We start from the raw sequence: 17,455 nt of genomic DNA on the forward strand, positions 1-17,455 counted from the left end.
CAGAAGCTCCTCCGGGACGCCCGGGCTGGAGGATTAAAGGCTCTTTGTGTTGACAATGAGGTGACGGTTTGGTCTTTGTTCAGATCTGGGATCAGTGTGAATGGGACAGGAGCAGTCGGATTTAGCAGTTTCCAAGTGACTGTGGCCTCATTTCAGTGACTCAGTGAACCGTGACTTTGTGCTGATCCAACAAAGATCCGTCAAAAGACTGCACTACATTACGCAGCGGGTGTAAAACACACATCACACGACACTTTGCCATATTAGCAACGTATTCAAACAAGGGAAATTTACACGTTGTAATATAGTTCTTAAAAATATCCACTGTATAATATTTTGAAAGATATTTATTTCTCTGGCTGCCACCATCACACCTCCAACCCACACACACACTTTGAAAAAACACGCCTTCTCGCTACAATTAACAATTCACATCCAGGTAATGTGACGCGTATGATGAGAAAGAACAGACTATAACCTTCAACAGCTTCAACAGTTAAACTGGCTCCCAAATCCTTACATTCATGGATTGTTTTGTGTAAAAGATAAGATGACATCCTAGTTTTTACATTTTTTGTAACACATTTCTTGAATGTAGACTGAAGAAAGTAGGACTCAACAAGTTCAACCACAGTTGTAGAGACAGAAGTTCAAATGTTTTCATACAATTCACAAACCCTGCATTAGCTATAGCTTCAAGGAGGCACTACTGTAATTAACAGTGCAAACACTTACTAATCTCAGTCAAAGCTTGCACACGCGCACACACACACACAAACACACGCACACGATACGCACACACACACACACCCACGCACACACACACACACACACGCAAGCACACACGCACGGTGCAAATTCATGTCGTTAAAATCCACGGTTAAAATCAAGAAGACTAAACCACTGATCAGTAATTATGTTTCCTTGAAGGATGGACAAAATCATAGAAATTTAAATAAATCTCCTTCCTCTAAGTGTATTAAAAAAATCCAAACTCACTGATTAAAACTAATTGGATTTAAAATTTAAAAACAAAAATGACAATCACATTAACATTTTGTCAATAACTTATGGATGATTAAAAACTTAACATACAACTTAACACAAATACAGGTTCACAAGGTTGAGTGAATACATGGATACAAACATAGATATTGAGCAAAGTGTGAAATGTTTGGATTCTTTGTATTCTTGTCAAGGCAGATCTAATCTAATCCTGTACAGGCTGGACTAGTTTAGAGAGTGAACTGGAAGAAGCTAAAAGTGTGAGGGAGACACTGCCTCACCAAATGTTAAAAAGCAGGATTCTGTGTCCAGTGGGCCGCTAGAGACCGACTGGCCCCCAGTGGTTGTTTCACCGGCAGCCAGGCCTTGTTTAAAACAACATGGACCATCTGTCTGGGTGATTTAAGTCTGACGTCTTAAAGCTTAAATCAGACAAAGAACCAGTTGGGTCCAAGTCTGAGGTTTCGTTAGTGAGCATTCTAGGAGTCAGCATCACTATGCTCCGGCTCTCTCTTCTTCATCGCCTCGATCACCGCCATCTCCTTGGCCTCCTTCTTCTGGTTTCTGGCCTCAAACAGCAGCCTGGAAAACAAGACATGTGACCTCAGTAAACTAACAATCAGTCAATACTGAGAGGATTCAAATGAAGATGACGTGGAATTGTAAATCCCCTTTTGCACAGGTCAAAACCCCCGCTAACACCTGGCTTTTGTCTGCAATGAGAGTGGACAAAATCAGCGATCAGTCCCCCGTCAATCGACTCGGCAGGAGACACTGGTTAATATTGGCTCCGGCTCCGATTGGCAATGATGGAAATGACACATCTGGGTGAATGCACTAATTTTGCAAGACAGCGAGGTGAGAGAGGGTCTTAGTTTTCAGTGTGTTGTGACGAACATGACACATCAGGGAAAACTGAGGTAACCTCCTCAGCTGGGAATGGGAAGGGAGTCAATCTGCATTTTTTTGCAGGTTAATCAGCATATAACTGCTTATTTTGGTGTAAAAAAGTAAAAGAGTTGCAAGAGCCTGACCTGTTTTCAATGATCCTCTGGACGATGTCATCAGTGGTGAGATTATTGCTACTATCGATGGTCCTGAATACCCCCCTCTTCCTGGGCTCCTGAAGACACAACACACCACTGGTTATTTCAGAAACAAACAATTCCACATTTCCCTTTGTCATCCAACGTGTGTGAGGACGTCAAACCTAGGTGATGTTTTAATAACCCCTGTTACAATTTAACACTGTAGAGCTCCTCTGAAGTTTATTATAATTTTCTAAAACCAGAATTGAGCAATAACACATCATTCCTGAGGGTTGAAACAATAATTGAGAACAATACTGGGAGTATCAGTGAACAATTCGGGAGTGGTCACTGATTCTGAGTGAAAACACCACTTTCATTAAACTACTCCTAACTACTCTAACAGTTATATCTGATTTCCTAATAAGACAAAAAAAATGAAACAATACATCTACTGTAGCTATGAAGCACAATTGCGACTACAAATGGTTTTCTCAAGTCTGAATCTACTAGTTTTCTTAAGTCATTTTGTACAAGTCTATCTTCCAAACGAAAGCAGTTGGAAATTAATTGAACTTTCAATAATAAAGTTGTTGTTTCTCTTCTGCTTTATAATTTATGTTTGCTAAGGCTACAGAAATATAACTCAAAGCACCTAGGACTTTATCCGGTGAATGATAATGGACCAGGTGGATGCGCCACAGGGTGACCCGAGTTAAGAAGTGGACTTTATTGCCCGATCCTGATCAACCATTGAAAAGTTTTAACAGTGAAAGCTGCATTAATAATGCAGCTGAAATATTCTTGTAGAAAAATCATTGCATTTCTTTTTATGAATCACTTATCACTTTTTCCACATATTTGTGTACATTGCATTGCTCAGAGCATTCTCGAAAAGGAACATTAGGAGTCACATATTGGGATTTTTAAATGCTTACTCCATGACTTTATGACAATATTTTGACCTTGAAATAATCTCATACTAGAAACACATGTAACATATTAATGCAGTCATACAGTCATAAGTGTTGCTCACAGACAGTAGGAACCTGTACTCACAGCGTACGGGTCTGAACCATCCTTGTCAGGAAACACCTCTGTCTTGCCATGACACACCAGATCCACCTGCGCAGTTAAACAGATACACCTGGTAAACACAACCATCACACAAACGGCCTTCTACATATCTGTATATCTACAAGTGTATTCACTGAGGAGTAACTGAGGGGCCCTGTGCTGGAAGATGTACACACAGATCCTCATTACTTACTAAATATAAAAAAAACTACAACAGCAATGCTACCTCTTCGCCACGACCTTCACCTCTGCCTGAGGATTTAACCAATGACTTTGACAGTGTAAGCCCCTCTGTGTTGGTCAATAACAGGCCCAAATATAAGATAGGTGGAGGAAATTAAAAAACGTGACAAAGCTATATCAAAATTAGTAAACTTCCCTCAGTGTAAAGGGTCAAAAGTTTTAATCATATATACTTTACACAAAGAGTAAAGACAGGGATTTTGATGTAAAAATGCTGATATTGCTTTTTTAGGACATAAATTCATCATCACCTTTAAATTGATGATCTTGAGCTCATATTTCAACATTCCATAAGGGGGCGCCACAGTATTGGATGCCTTTTAGTCTTTGGTTAGCTCTTTCAAATGAATCTACCACAGATTGATCTGAAGTTCTGCTCGACTGTTTAAGACACTTTATGACTTGTAAAAAGTTCAGTGTCGAAAAATGATTTAATGTGTGTAACATTGTTATGCTGCCCCTGTCGCCAAACTTATTGCTAAACTGTTGTTGATCCCTACAAACTATCTTTATTAAATTAAGCTTTAAATACTTTAATAAAAATAATATGATCAGACTTAAAACCACACAAAGTCAACTCACCTTAAAGTGATCCAGAAGGTCTTGGCCCACTGCGTAGGGTGCACCAATCACAACCTCTGACACATACTACGGACCGACAGGAGGACAGCCAGAGGAAAAACAGATTCATTTAGTCGATTTTTAAACACTCCTGTTTAAATGTCAATATTTGACAAAACTGCTCACTTGTCCAATTCAGCCAAATTCTGTACCTCGTCATGAACTCCAGAGTAAATTTAGCGTTTTTAGGATTGTGTAACATGTTTGGTTTTTGTGTAACATTCTCATAAGTATTTTGAACCTCAACACAAACTCACACCAGGTCCAGATGGGGCCACAGAGAAACCTTGTTCTACACTGATAGCTGACCAGCAGGAAGAAGGGGGCACAGAGCCAAGAGCACAGAGTGTGCGGAGCAGAAATTCATCCTGCTGTGCTGAACATTTTTCCAGTGTTTGAACTCACCCGACAGGCCAAGACACTCAGTGTTCTCTCGTGGATGTTCATGATTGGATAGTTCTTCCCCTTGTAACGATTCACTTCCTGAAGAGAGAGAAGAGCTCAGTGACTACTTTTAAATTGTATCCTTTTGATAAGCTGCTAACACAGTAGGTCTAATAGTGCTATCGACATTCCTACACCTCCAAACTTTTCAATAACTCTTTTACACCAACATTAGCAAGTCTACATGGGTTTTTTCAACCTGCTAAAAGAACGTTATTGACTCCTTTCCCGTTGCCAGTAGAGGAGATTGCATCACCTTCCCCCCCGTGTGTCATGTTCAATGTTACACACTTACAACTGAGGTGTGCTCTTTCACCTTGTTTACTGAGCCAGAGCTGATAAAACCCTGTGTCTACTTTAGGGTAATTTCCCCTGGAAGTTAATGCTGGTTGTACCCATTCCCATTGCAGACAAAAGCCAGATGTTAGTGGGATTTATATTTGACCAGCGGAAAAGGAGCTTTAGGGTTAAGATGGTCTTTTTCACTGTCTAGCCACCTGGGCTCTTCTTGTTAACTTGTTCCAAATGTTTCTCTCGGAACCCGTTGGCAAAGCAGGGAGTGGTGAATTTCTCACCCTTTTGTGTGTTTATTGAGATGTGTGTGTGAGTGCATGTGCGTAGTTCGACGTACCTGGTCAAAGTGCAGACCAACGATGACATACGGCCTCTCTGCCTGCTTATACACCATCTCTAGGAAGTCAACATGGCCAATGTCTGTGAGGAGGTTGTGGTCAAGGAAACAACTATAACATACATAGAATAAATACTGTTAATACTGAGGTTATTAGCAGGATTACACAAAAAAACCTCAAAGGATTTCTATGACATTTTGTAGAGGGTGGAGCAAGGCTCATTTTTGGTTTGGATCCAGTTCCTTGATCAAAATAAATCTGGCGAGTTTGGGGGGAATGATAATTATGTACGTGTGCAATTTGGTGCCAAACCTAATAAATATCTGGATCTATAAGGATACGGAAGAGGTCAAATGCTCCAGCCACATAGATGATGGTGTCATCTGGCTGCGGCTCTTTTCCTGAGGCAAACTGGATGATCTTCTGGGACGTCTGGAGGAACTGGGACACTCCAGTCCATGGACTGTGGCCTTTTGGACCCTTGAACACAACACACATACAGTACTGAGTCATAGTGATCAATTGGCCAACGTGGCAAAGGCAAGGTGCAATAAATACTAGGATGGATTTATTTATATTATATGGTTATAAAAATACCTACCTTTCCAAAGTTGTCTGTATGCTGCTGGTAATCTGGGTTATCCTGCAGAAGTTATAGAAGAATATTTTAAGGTCAACAGCAAATGAAAACCAAACAACCATTGTCCATACACTGAATACATACGCACACTCACCATGTTGCTGTGATGGGCTTTGGTCATGAGGAGCATTCGTCCCACCAGGTCAGTGGTGGAGACACCCTGTGTGCGTTTACACTCCCGGTAACGGCCTTCACGCTTCACCTCGTCATATGTGTCCTTGCCATCTACTGTCAGCGTGATGTCATCTGGGAAACAATGACATTGATTCATCATCAACAACAACATCATCATCATCATCATTTCATCACATCTGGACTTTGATCCCATCTCTATAAAGAATGAGACTCATTGTATTAAAACATAAGACAGGATTTAAAAAGCAGACTTCAAGCAATTCACCTCCGTGCACGCAGAAGTCACAGTTGTACTTGTCCAGAGTCTCCAGGGTGGTGACGTAAGGCGCTCCTTCCACTATCTCATCCACCCACTTGATGGCCCGCACCATCTTGTAGCGCTCTTCCTGAGTGAAGACCGGAGGACCCTTGTGCTTGGAGATCTCCGCTTTGAGAAGGGGCAAAGGAAAATAATTGTTTATTGCTGGTGCATCACAAACACATGTATGGTCAGTAATGAAATATGAAGGTGGTAGTCCTAACTTCCAACAGGTTACACTTATCCTATAAATAAGATCATCTTGCATATAATTGTGAGTAAACACTACATCCACACCGCTACGTTTTAGCTTTAAATGCATCACTATTGCTATATTATACTTGAAGTCTACACACGACTCAGCGAGCATCTAAAGCTGAGAAGTTTGGAGACGCAAATTATCAATCATGACTCCACTAGCAGCAGGGAAAGCAAAGTATGGTGAACACTTACAGTAAGTTACTGTTTCTCTTTATCATTGTTCAAAGAGAAGACATCTCTCATCTTATTTTCCACCATTGCTATATCTAGAACATAGTATTTTCAACAAACAGCAGAGTAGACAATCCCCTTCCTGTTTACACAGACGTGCACATGCCCCATGTATGTGAATGGTCAGATGAAGATGACATACATTTTTGGGAGAGTTGGTACAGACAGGGGTTATTACGGATGTCAAGTTAAACTGCTCGTGTTGAAGGAGATTGTCATAATTTTTTTTAACTTAATTGTACTAGTATCTGTGGTATTTATCTAAAAGTTGCATTGCCTTTTGTTGTAAAATATATAATAACAGCACGTGATTGTGGAGTTCCAAACCAATCAGTAATGAATATTCCATCTGTGCAATAACTTAAAAAGTAGTTTCATAAAAATATGTGTATGTGGTAATTTTACCATCTGTATGTACTCCAGCTATGAGGTAGTCTCCCATGGCTTTGGCCTGGCGTAGCTGGTTGGAGTGACCATAGTGAACCATGTCATAACTGTGGAGACAGAAAAAAAGACGTCAACATCATTAGCCTAGAAAACAATAGATACTGCAAACACTCAGTCAGTAAACAAGAAAACACACATAACAATAAGGTGTGTTGCCCTCATAATTAGAGCGTTATTCAACTGAAGCCCACACTCACAGCAGCATTGTCTTTTAAATGTCTTTCAGACACCTTTGTATTAGAACTTTACTGTTTAACTTTGTCCAACTTTGTATTTTCTCTTTTTACAGTGACCTTGCAGCATCGAGCACAGTGTTGCCTTATTTACTCCTGTTAATTGAGCTCTCCAGCAAAGGTTTTTTTCCTCATGATTTTCCTGTCTGGCATTAAGCTTCTTTTATCTGAATCCCAAAACAGTCTGATAGCCTCAGAAAGAGTAGCCACTGTGGGAATAAAGTAACTTGTGGGGATCTAAATAAACTTAATGGGATGAGAGGAAATGATTATGAGAGAACGGTAATGCTCAAAGGCACTATGCACATAATGTGCCAATGTTTATTTGCTTTCTATCATTCAGTAACTTCTACAATCAGTATCTTGTGTTGGCATTTTCTTTTCAAATAAATACATATTGTTATCTGATCTAACTGCAACACATTTAACTGTTTTAACACGGTTTGACTTGAATCTGCAGGGGTGTTGCTCATTTGATCAAAATGTGCTTGTATTTCCGCACCCTGCAGCTTAACATTCCTGAAGTGACTAAACATTGAAGACTGCCCCGTAATTCCACCGAATGAGCAGACACACAAGAGCCGCTGGAGGTAAGAGAGCAGGCTGAATGGAAAAGTGGTTTAAATAATTTATAAGCATGACAGGGCTCATATTACACATTTATACTTTATACTGCTTTAAGAGATCTCAAAGGACTTATTATAAGAAAAGTTACCAGTTGCTGTCTGTCACAGCACTTCTAGTGGCCAGGCCTCTCCTCTGTAATGACATTAGCACAAGCTGCTGGTCTGAATTTCCTCACCAGTAATCTTCCAACCTCGCTGTAATCGGGTCTTCTTGAGAGTGACGTATATGCTGCAGATCAGATGTTTGTCAATGATCATTTTGCAGTACAGAGGTACAACTTTTAGAGTTTTAGTAATAACACTATAAGGTGTATTGATGGATTATTTACCTCATAGTATACATTTTACAACTTCCAATCAATTAAATGTCATTTAAAGTTTATCTTGGTGCAGTTAGTTACAAATTAAAAAATATATTTTAAAGTCTTGAAAGTCAACAGATGCTCACATACTTTTATACTTGTAAAATTAATTGATGGAACATGGAAATTATCAATAGAAATGGTCTCTTCGAGACACCTTCAGCAGTGTTGTTAATGAAAGCAGTAACTGATGTTCTAGTCCAGTTCCTCCTGGCTTATTAACATCTGTCATTATTTTCTGAGCTAATAATTAATTTACAGATGCCTTAGCTATATGTCCTGGACCACAATGGCTCCCCTGAACCCAACAACTGTTAAAAACTGTCATTTTTGTGTTGCAAAAAGAACAGTTTTACATTTAATTTTAAGCGATATTCTCCACTTTCTCTCCCTTCTGTTTCATTGGTTATTAGATGGACGCCCTAACTCAATAGGCCTCCTCTTTATCCTTAAAATAGGAAACCGCTGCCCACTTCATGCTGCGTTTGCATCCTCACACTGGGCAACATGTTCACTATGTCAGTTATTTATAACCCCCACAGGACATGTCAATCCAGCTATCAGTGACTCTGAGACTTTGTTGTGCAGTCCAACAATGTATTATTGCATTGCATGTTAGGAGTTCGTTTTCTGTTCAGCTGCAGCTAAATCATATGAGGTGTAGGGCCTTTCAGTCACAATTGACATGTACCTGTCTGACCAATGGGGGGATATGAGGTGGTTACAGGATGACCGACAGACAGTAAATAACTAATCTTGGCATTCACCAGTCTATCAGGAATAACAACATAAACACTGTCAATAAATGTTAAAAGACAACACAGTCAAGACTTGGCAGGGATTCAAATGACAGGGCAGATATATGGATGAGGTGTACACGCAGCAGATAAAGTTCTGGACATCTCTACTGTCTCAGGAAGGCGACTGGGCCACATCCTGGTTCGTGGTGGCATGCGATTGTAGAACAAGATTATTACTAGATGTCTTACACTATTACTGGCATCATTACAAGTGTCTTTGCTGCTACCTTCCTCTCTGTCGGACATTCTCTATTCTATAAATGCTTTAAACATCTCACATCTCTTTTTATGTTTGACACTGTCTTAACTCAAGCTTTTATAAATATAGCTATTTTGTTGCTCTGTTACAAACAACAACTACTGCCTTTCTGTCCGCCCTGGGAGAGATACCCCTCCCTTGTGGCTCTCGCTCAGGTTTCTGTGTTTTTCTTTCTCCTGATAAAAGGTTTTTAAGTTTTGGTCAAATTGTGATTCGAGATTATCGGCTGGTTTGATTGGTTGATTAAGGTACACATCAAAGCTGTTTGAAGTAGTTTCACAAACACACACGCACACACAGCAGAGCAGCCTTAGAGGCTATGTGAGGTTATAAACAGAAAGGACCTTGTCCCGAGTGTACCCCACCCCCCCTCCCCCCACACACACACACACCTCCCAACGTGCCTCTGTGTCATACAAACTGGTAATAACAGAGATATGACAGCAGCAGGTGGACGGGGAGAACACGACGCACGTTGCGAATGGAATGGTTCAGGAAATGGGGCATACCAGTGGCTAATAGACGTGGTGGTGATAACAACTGTGCTGCCTCAAAAAGCCTTCAAATATTAGGGCTGGGCTGCGAGCACAAACAGAGAATGGACAAAGTAAAACAAGAATTGTGCTATTTTGAGACGCTGGCTTGAACCAAGCCCACAGTTAAAGGAGCTTTGTAAGGTGACACAGTTAAGACTCCTGTTGCTGAGTTACTGAAGTGCTGATGTGAGTAGCTAGCTAGCATTAGCACGCTAACCCAGCCCGGTCCCATCAGTTACTGCTAACGTGCGTGTGACTGCGCACATAGAAATGAAGATGAGCGGGTAGACGAGCTGAATGAACCCGCACCGACAGCGAGTCGGTGGCAGGGAGCACGGACACTCACCAGCCGTCACACCACAGACGGACGACGCGCTTCCTCTTCTCCGGGCTGCACACCGAGCCGGCAGGCTTACCGCACCCGGCTCCGTCCCGCCGCTCGTCGGCTTCAGCTTGGTGGTGGCTGCCGTTCTTGATCATTCCGACGGGGTTCGGACAAAGAGATGAGTGTTGATGAACAGAACCAGAGGTAGAGTGAGTGTGAAAGTCTCCAGTTGGGTCTCAGCCCCGGGTGTGTCAGTGAGCCTGTCGGCGGAGGGGACGTCTTCTACTCCGCTCCACTGTGTATGTGAGTGCGTGTGTTACACTGCGACCAGCCAACGCCTCCACGGCTACGTCACATCGGAAGGGCCCGCTCACGTTGACGTGGTGGTTACGTAAGAGCGCGGAGTTGCTGATTGCGGAATACCTCCTGTCAACGCCACCCTAAAAGCAAACTGACCTGCAGAGGACGACTGTAAATAAACATGGCGGCCTGCTCCTGATGTAAATATGAAGTATTTAAATAGAAAGGGACCATTCTAGGGCAAAGAAAAAACACAATTGGATCAATTAAGAGGAAACACACCAGTGGAAACACCATTAGGTTTATTTTCCAGCATGGCTGGTCGCAATAATTTCAGACTCACGGTTTAATGGTTCTACAGGATCAAGCTGGAGTTGTCCTTCTAAATGAAGAAGGAAGAATAAGCTAGAAAAGAACATAGCAGAGAAACACTCAGCCATAGTCTTGCCTTAGAAGGGGTTTGCATAGCTTGTGTATCAAAGCTCTTTGAATTGCTGGTATAGGAGAAGAGTTTCAGTGCTGACCCCAATACAACAGTTAGTATGACAGTGGTCAGTGTGCTCCACACATTCATTCAGTTTTGAATTATGTACTGCTTAAAAGGACAAGTCTGATTGTAGCCTTTACTGTATCAAGGTGGTCCCACTGACCCCCTTAGCAGCGCCACTGCACTGAGGTGCATTACTTAGTGCAGTCAATAAGTGACTGCTCCTCTGATGTTTTCTAATGACTCACTTTATAAGTTATACGTTTTTGAGTATGTTTAAGACGTCAAAGATGCGATTCATTTTCCTGAATAATCAAACGCAAAGCAATAAAGCAACATTTGCCAAATCTTCACTATTCATCATTATTATCACCAATGTTGAACATTGGCCACTTGTCATGTGTTTGGACTCCATCCGAAATGACATTTCATATTCTTCTCTTATGTTCTAGAAATATCCATAGAGCCCCATACCATTACAGCAATATTTGGTACGGTACTGTATGATCTCAGTCTCTGACCCTCTTTTCTCTTTCATTTGTGTTTTTTGACATTATGGTTTCTTCTCGATTGTATTTTGTTAAAATGTGATCAAGCCATATTTCCAATTGTATTTTTATGATCTACCAAACAAAGTTACAATACAGGAGTCTAAAAAATTATAACTAACCTGAAACAACCAGCCGGCGAGTTACAGTAAAATGAAAATGCAGAATGTGATAAACTGACAAGTTAAAATGAGGAACACTTTAATTGTCTCAAAAATATTACAACTTTTTTGCAAAGTAGACAAATGATGAGTCTTCACATCCACTTGTAGCACTGATCTCAGTTTTAGGAATGCTGAACATTAGCTTATCATGGCTAACCTAACATTCACAACATCTGACACTCTGTGGTACAGGCTGAGAGGATTAATACTACTGCATCTTCCTGAGACAAATTAATAGAGATTATTTGGTTTTAAACAAGAACGTATCCTCACACAAACAAACCTAAACAAATTTCAAGTCAAAAACTTTCTGCCTACAGAGCTGTAAACAAATGAGTTAAAAATGTAAACTTGAGCAAATTCTACAACCTCCTTAAACCATGGCTCAGATGTGTTATGTTGCCTGTAAACCTGAGGATGAGTGAAAGCAGTGTGAAGGTTGAGTCTGAGTTCAGAAAATAAACCAAAATACCATGAAACCCCCCCCACACACACACAAAATATGCAAATAAGCACGTTTGAAAAACGTCAACAATTTATGTTTAAATGTCTGCAAATTTTTTGTCCAATTCAATAAACATAGTAAATGTTTGACCTCCCTTTTTGTTAATCTCTTCTCAGTTAAAGTGGTGTCATCACAGAATCCAGAAATTAGCCTTTGGTATATTGCTGTTGTTCCACCGATGGAACGCTTCATTCAGTAACTTTCATTTAAGACCCCTGCATTTTCTGGCTATTTGCCTCTAGCTAATGCTCAGTCCAGCAGGCATGTTGCACATACAATTTGTTGCTTTGATATATGCTCTACTAACTTTGTAAAAATACACATTAAATAGGAATTAAAGTGATATTCTACCACAAATCATTCAGGACAGGCAGGCTCAAACGTGACTATGAAGATGTGCTGTATTTGTGATATACTCAGTACACAGGCGGACAGCAGACAAACTAATAATGCTGCAGGAGTGATTTAAGAACTCAACACTACTGCGACTATCTGAAGAAAAGCTGCCACTTCTTAAGCTAGAAGGTTGTGAGACACTAAAAAAGGTATTTCTTTTGAGTTTTTTGAAAAACTATAGTAATAACCTTATGGTTTTGCTGTTCAAACGTACTTTAAGTCTTTACAGGCTGTGCTAACCATGCTGGGCTAAAGGTAAGCTCTGACTAAACCTTCCTGTCGAGATCGCATCAGGACAGTAGCATAAAAAACAAAAGCGGCACTGTTTGTAACACTTTTAAATCCTGCTGAAAATGTGAGTTGTGTAAGTTCATGGTGCAAAGTGCGATTTTCAAACAGGAAATTTCCAATCTTATTTTTACCTTCACACACACTTTGTGCATGTGGGAAAATGACAGAGGCATCTAAGAAAATAACAGCACCTTATAAATTCAAGTCAGAGTTGAAGGGACAGAAATCTGGGATCCATCACAGGAAGCTAGAGTGTATTCCAATCTATAGAGTTCACTCGGTTACGTAGCCTTTTTCTTCTTCTTCCTTCCTTTATTATAACCTCGGCCGAACCAGCCGCCCTGCACAGCTGTGTCTTCTTCTTGTCCTCCAGTGTCGGCTGAAAACTCTTGCTCACCATCAGGGGGAGCTATGACCTCACGGGTATGGCTGTCCACTTCCTCTGGCCGCAGAGGTGTTGCTAGAGTGAAGATGGGGTCGTCTGCCCTGATGAGACAGAATGAGGGAGAGTGAGCTGGGAAACAAAAGGGTTGTCTAAGATGTTTAGGAGCTTTTGCAAATGTTTTGCTGTGTCTGTGAAAGTTATTTTTGGTATAATTACTCCACATGGTCTTTACCTGTCGTACACAGGCATCTGAATGTCCAGCTCTTCCATGAGGAGGCTCATGACGTCATCACACTTGCCATTAATTTTCACTGTAGCCAGATCATCTTTCGGTGTCCACTAGAACAAACAAACACATTATCAGCCTTGGCTTCATCTGTAACTTATTTCACCCAAAACATCAAACCAACATACCTGCAGGTTGACAATGTAAAGTTTTGGCCTTTTGCTGGCTGGTCTGTTCATGCCCCAGAGACAAGCATATTTCTTCAGCACCTGGATGAGCAACAGAAAGAGCACACAACATTGACGAGGATGCTACAAGAAAATAAGCTCTCAACTAAACATCAGAGAATAAAATGCATTAGTCTGCATATCAGTGTCTGTGTTGACATGACAATTTATCAACTTGACTAAGAATTAAGCGACAGCATGGAAACATTTTCAGATTTCTCTCTGAGGTCATTCTAGAGGAGAACAGATTGAAATACAAGCTATGAATTGTCGCACAGTTGGTTATGTAACATTTTTAACACTGGTATTAAATTTAGATGACAAGGTTTCTTAGCATAGGCTGAAACAGAGGCTCTACAGCCTGATCAAAATAAAGCCCAGAGCTTTCCCCCCCAGAAATGTGCATGAATGCAGCCAAAAATGATTTACAGTGTCAGCAAAAGGACAGAAAGGTGAGGTTGAGTATTGGAGAGGTAAGTGTTAAATTAGTAGTCTGGTTATTGAATATGAGTGAAACTGTTTTGTCAATGCTCTATGTAACCGACTTAATGAAAGTTGTATTTAGCATCGGCCATTATTGGGAATGTTACAAAATATAGTAATAAACATCAGGACTGTCCGTCCAGACCCAACCCATTTAGTCTTCAACAGATTTGACTAGAATTCATTAATTTCACAGACTCACTGTGGTAAATAAAAAAAAACTACCTTTAGACTGGAGCCTAAGCAGAGAATAACATCCGCCCTCTCTGCAGCATCTGCAGCTCCCCTCCAGTTGAGCGGTTGCTCCAGGGTCCCGCGTTCGCCGAAGTGCACTATGGTGTCCCTCAGTTCACCGGAACACTGGCTGCACCGGCGGCCTGTCCCGTGCCGGTGCAGCGATGTCCGCTCTGTCACGTCAAATAAGCGAACACACTCCCTAACGGGGGAACAGCTTGTGCAGACCTGAGAAGAAAATGCGCAAAAACCAGCATGTCAGGATGAGTTACAGTCTATTGAAAACCGCTTGTAAAAGCCAAATGCTATCTCAGAAATGTCTCAGTAACTTGCTCTAACAGTGCCTCCTCACTTGTTCTGTCTATGGAAGCACTGATTCAAAATAGGCTTGGAGTTTGCTTCATTCTTTATCCTAGACTTTTCTCACTCCCTACTTGTAACACACTTTGAGCCATTTATGAAAATAGCGCAAACTACATGGGGAAAAAAAAGATTTTTCAACTGAGAGAGGTTTGCTTGATGCACATTGCATATCATTGACTGAACCTAGTAGCTGCTGTTGCTTTCTTCCTATGTGCATTCAGGCTGTGCTCGGCAGTTTTTACCTGGCAAGATGGGATACAAAGCATTGGAAATGGATCAAATGAAATGTAGGCTGGATCTGTAAGGCATTTTCCAGTTGCCCGTAACTGTTGTATAGGAGGAGGAAGCTGACAACAGCAGTGTCTAAAAGTTAAATGCATAAAAAATACTGAGGATAAGTGTTTTTACCTCAATAAACATGTTTCCATGGAGCTCAGACAAAGCATTCCTGGGTAGGCCGCTTCGCATATGAAGTCCATCACAGTTTTGAGACACAACATGATTTACCTCAGAGACACACAAGAATATTTACTGTTAATACCATTTTTGTTTTTACACAGTACCAACATTTTATGTCCTCATTCTATCCCCCATACCATCTTCTCCTTATGAAGCATCCTGATGCACATGTGCGTGAGGGTCGGCTCTGCTTTACTGAGGTCTGAGGAACTGTTGGTAAGGAGAAACAAGAAAAGCAGACAGAACCAGAAATATTTCACTTTTAAATAAATTACGCAGCCACTATCCCATCATGGCAATTACTGCGTATCTCACTTGACTATCCGTCCCTTCTGAAGCTGTGTCCACACTCCATTAGGACCCCTGTAGTCTGGGATAGAAGCTGCCTGAAAGGAAATAAGTCATCAGTCCTGTGAGCTGTATACATAGAAGGAAACTGAAAATGCAAAGTTTGTCGTACCGTACTGATCCCGGCTCCAGTGTAAACCACGACGTGATGAGCTTGTTTGATTGCCACAGCCAGCTGTCTGACTTTATTTTGCAGCCCCTCGGCGTCATCATACACCTGGAGAAATGACAGGAAATGAACACGTTTAAAGTTTGGAATCATGACATGATTTAATCACTGTCCGATTCTAGCTAAGCCTCCTGACATTGTGTTTCAAAGCAATCTATGTTTTATGTTTTGATATTTCCTGTGTATCATTTGTGAGGAAAGGTCACTCAACAACAGAGTTCCTTTTCAGGGGACCATGAATAGGTCTTTAGTTTCTTGAAAATGTCAAATGTATTGAAATAAAAAACACATTTTGTGAGTGAATATAACTTGCTGTGACTTCAGAAATGTCTTAAGTCAAGCTATCAGCTTCTGTTTTGATGTCAAGGGGACGCAATGTTCTCAATAAGTGTGACAGATGTTTTTGTTCATTGTGAATATTATCCGTGATTGTTTGAGGCCGCACACTGGCCAGGTTGGTCTTTTTAATGTGTCCACACAATAAAAACACATTTTTCACTCACAATGCAGCATTACTTTGAAGGTATAGTTCACCCAAAATTATCTACTCATCACCACGGACACTTGTATTACACCAAAGGAGTGGTCGCCCTGTTATTTCAAATGCATTGGATTTGGTTGCAACAATGTTAACCCATGAAACTCCCAGAGTTTTTTTGTTTTCACCCACCCCTCCATCAGCATAGTGGTGAACAGATAGAGGGAATTTTCATTTTTTTGCGAACTATCCTTTTAAGTCCTTTGAGACTAACTAATTTGTGATTATAGGCAATGCAAAAGAAATGTTACTGATTGATTAATAGAAAATGACCTTCATTTGAAGAATATTTTCAAGTTAAGGCACGAGTGGCACTGTTAAACTAATTTAGAAATCACTAAAATACCACATTAAAAAGGTCAGCCCTGCACAATGAGTACTTTTATACAGAGCTTATAGATTATACTTCTGTATTTACACAAGAATATCTTATTCATAGACTTGCTTATTAAATTGGAGACATACTCTTAATGAATATTTCTCAGGTGTTTCACGTTTTCTACTCGTGGAGAAATCACTGAAAGAACTTGGAGTTGCTTTTGTCCTTCAGACTAAACCGCACTTGGTCCTGTCACTAAAGTCCCCCTGTGCAGCTCAGAGTCCAGCTCCATGGAGTCAGTCCCTGGGTCTCACCTCCTCCTGCTTCCTCTTGAGGACCCTGCTGCGGACGTGTCTCCTGCTCAGCTCCTTCGCTGTGTCTGTGTGCAGCAGCAACACGGCGGCCTCCTCCTCTGAACGCTCGGCCTCAGGTTTCTTCAGGACTCGACCCACCTGAGGTGAACAGATCAAACCTGCTCAGCTACACACAGTGATGGGCTGCAGTTGTCAGCCGACCAGCATAAACCTGCTGGTTCCTCGTCTTACCAGTCGGAAGATCTTCCTCTCGCTCTCCCGCTGCAGTATTCTGGCCTTTTCCAAAGCTTTTCTCTCAGCCCGCGAGGAGACACCGGTGTCCGCCACCTCTGCCATCACGTTGCACCTCAGCTGGGAGGAAGAAGCCATCTAATCAAAACAAAGCTGATCGCACCAACGACAGCCGGATGTCAGCTCTGAGGAGATGAGACAAGCTGCAGCGCCCTCTGCTGCAGGGAGTCCGCACGTGATTTTTCTCAAATTTCACAAACTTCAC

The 17,455-nt window shown here is 41.3% G+C and overlaps 2 protein-coding genes across 3 annotated transcripts; both read right to left on the minus strand.

Annotated features, from left to right (window-relative positions):
- Nucleotides 1-329: 329 nt before the first annotated feature.
- Nucleotides 330-10,525, minus strand: pcyt2 (phosphate cytidylyltransferase 2, ethanolamine). 2 transcript variants are annotated; one of them, XM_053419733.1, is made up of 12 exons: nt 10,225-10,525; nt 7,021-7,109; nt 6,091-6,252; nt 5,785-5,936; nt 5,652-5,693; nt 5,392-5,530; nt 5,050-5,132; nt 4,380-4,457; nt 3,936-4,001; nt 3,093-3,158; nt 2,040-2,128; nt 330-1,587 (listed from the first exon to the last, which is right to left on the minus strand). In XM_053419733.1, the coding sequence occupies exons 1-12, from the start codon at nt 10,356-10,358 to the stop codon at nt 1,485-1,487; spliced, it is 1,203 nt and encodes a 400-aa protein (XP_053275708.1). In that variant the 5' UTR covers nt 10,359-10,525; the 3' UTR covers nt 330-1,484. The 2 variants fall into 2 exon arrangements, with proteins under 2 accessions (XP_053275708.1, XP_053275709.1); XM_053419734.1 differs by lacking the exon at nt 10,225-10,525 and adding an exon at nt 8,011-8,081.
- A 1,197-nt stretch (nt 10,526-11,722) lies between these two features.
- Nucleotides 11,723-17,359, minus strand: sirt7 (sirtuin 7). Its single transcript, XM_053419732.1, has 10 exons — nt 17,191-17,359; nt 16,960-17,097; nt 15,732-15,836; nt 15,587-15,657; nt 15,409-15,481; nt 15,221-15,319; nt 14,441-14,677; nt 13,694-13,774; nt 13,512-13,618; nt 11,723-13,380 (listed from the first exon to the last, which is right to left on the minus strand). Exons 1-10 carry the CDS (start codon nt 17,326-17,328, stop codon nt 13,176-13,178), a joined length of 1,254 nt encoding a protein of 417 aa, XP_053275707.1. The 5' UTR covers nt 17,329-17,359; the 3' UTR covers nt 11,723-13,175.
- Between the last annotated feature and the right edge of the window lie 96 nt (nt 17,360-17,455).

The sequence above is a fragment of the Pleuronectes platessa genome, chromosome 3 (assembly GCF_947347685.1).
Source record: "Pleuronectes platessa chromosome 3, fPlePla1.1, whole genome shotgun sequence".
Classification (NCBI taxonomy): Eukaryota; Metazoa; Chordata; class Actinopteri; order Pleuronectiformes; family Pleuronectidae; genus Pleuronectes; species Pleuronectes platessa.

Coding starts and splice junctions, on each gene's coding strand:
- pcyt2 (XM_053419733.1), bottom strand. CDS start 10,358: ATGATCAAGAACGGCAGCCACCACCAAGCTGAAGCCGACGAGCGGCGG. Junction 4,002..4,379: donor TGAGTGTCTTGGCCTGTCGG/GTGAGTTCAAAC, acceptor GTCGGTCCGTAG/TATGTGTCAGAGGTTGTGAT. Junction 2,129..3,092: donor ATGGTTCAGACCCGTACGCT/GTGAGTACAGGT, acceptor TTGTGTCTTCAG/GAGCCCAGGAAGAGGGGGGT.
- sirt7 (XM_053419732.1), bottom strand. CDS start 17,328: ATGGCTTCTTCCTCCCAGCTGAGGTGCAACGTGATGGCAGAGGTGGCG. Junction 17,098..17,190: donor AGAGGAAGATCTTCCGACTG/GTAAGACGAGGA, acceptor TGTTCACCTCAG/GTGGGTCGAGTCCTGAAGAA. Junction 15,482..15,586: donor CAGAAGGGACGGATAGTCAA/GTGAGATACGCA, acceptor CCTTACCAACAG/TTCCTCAGACCTCAGTAAAG.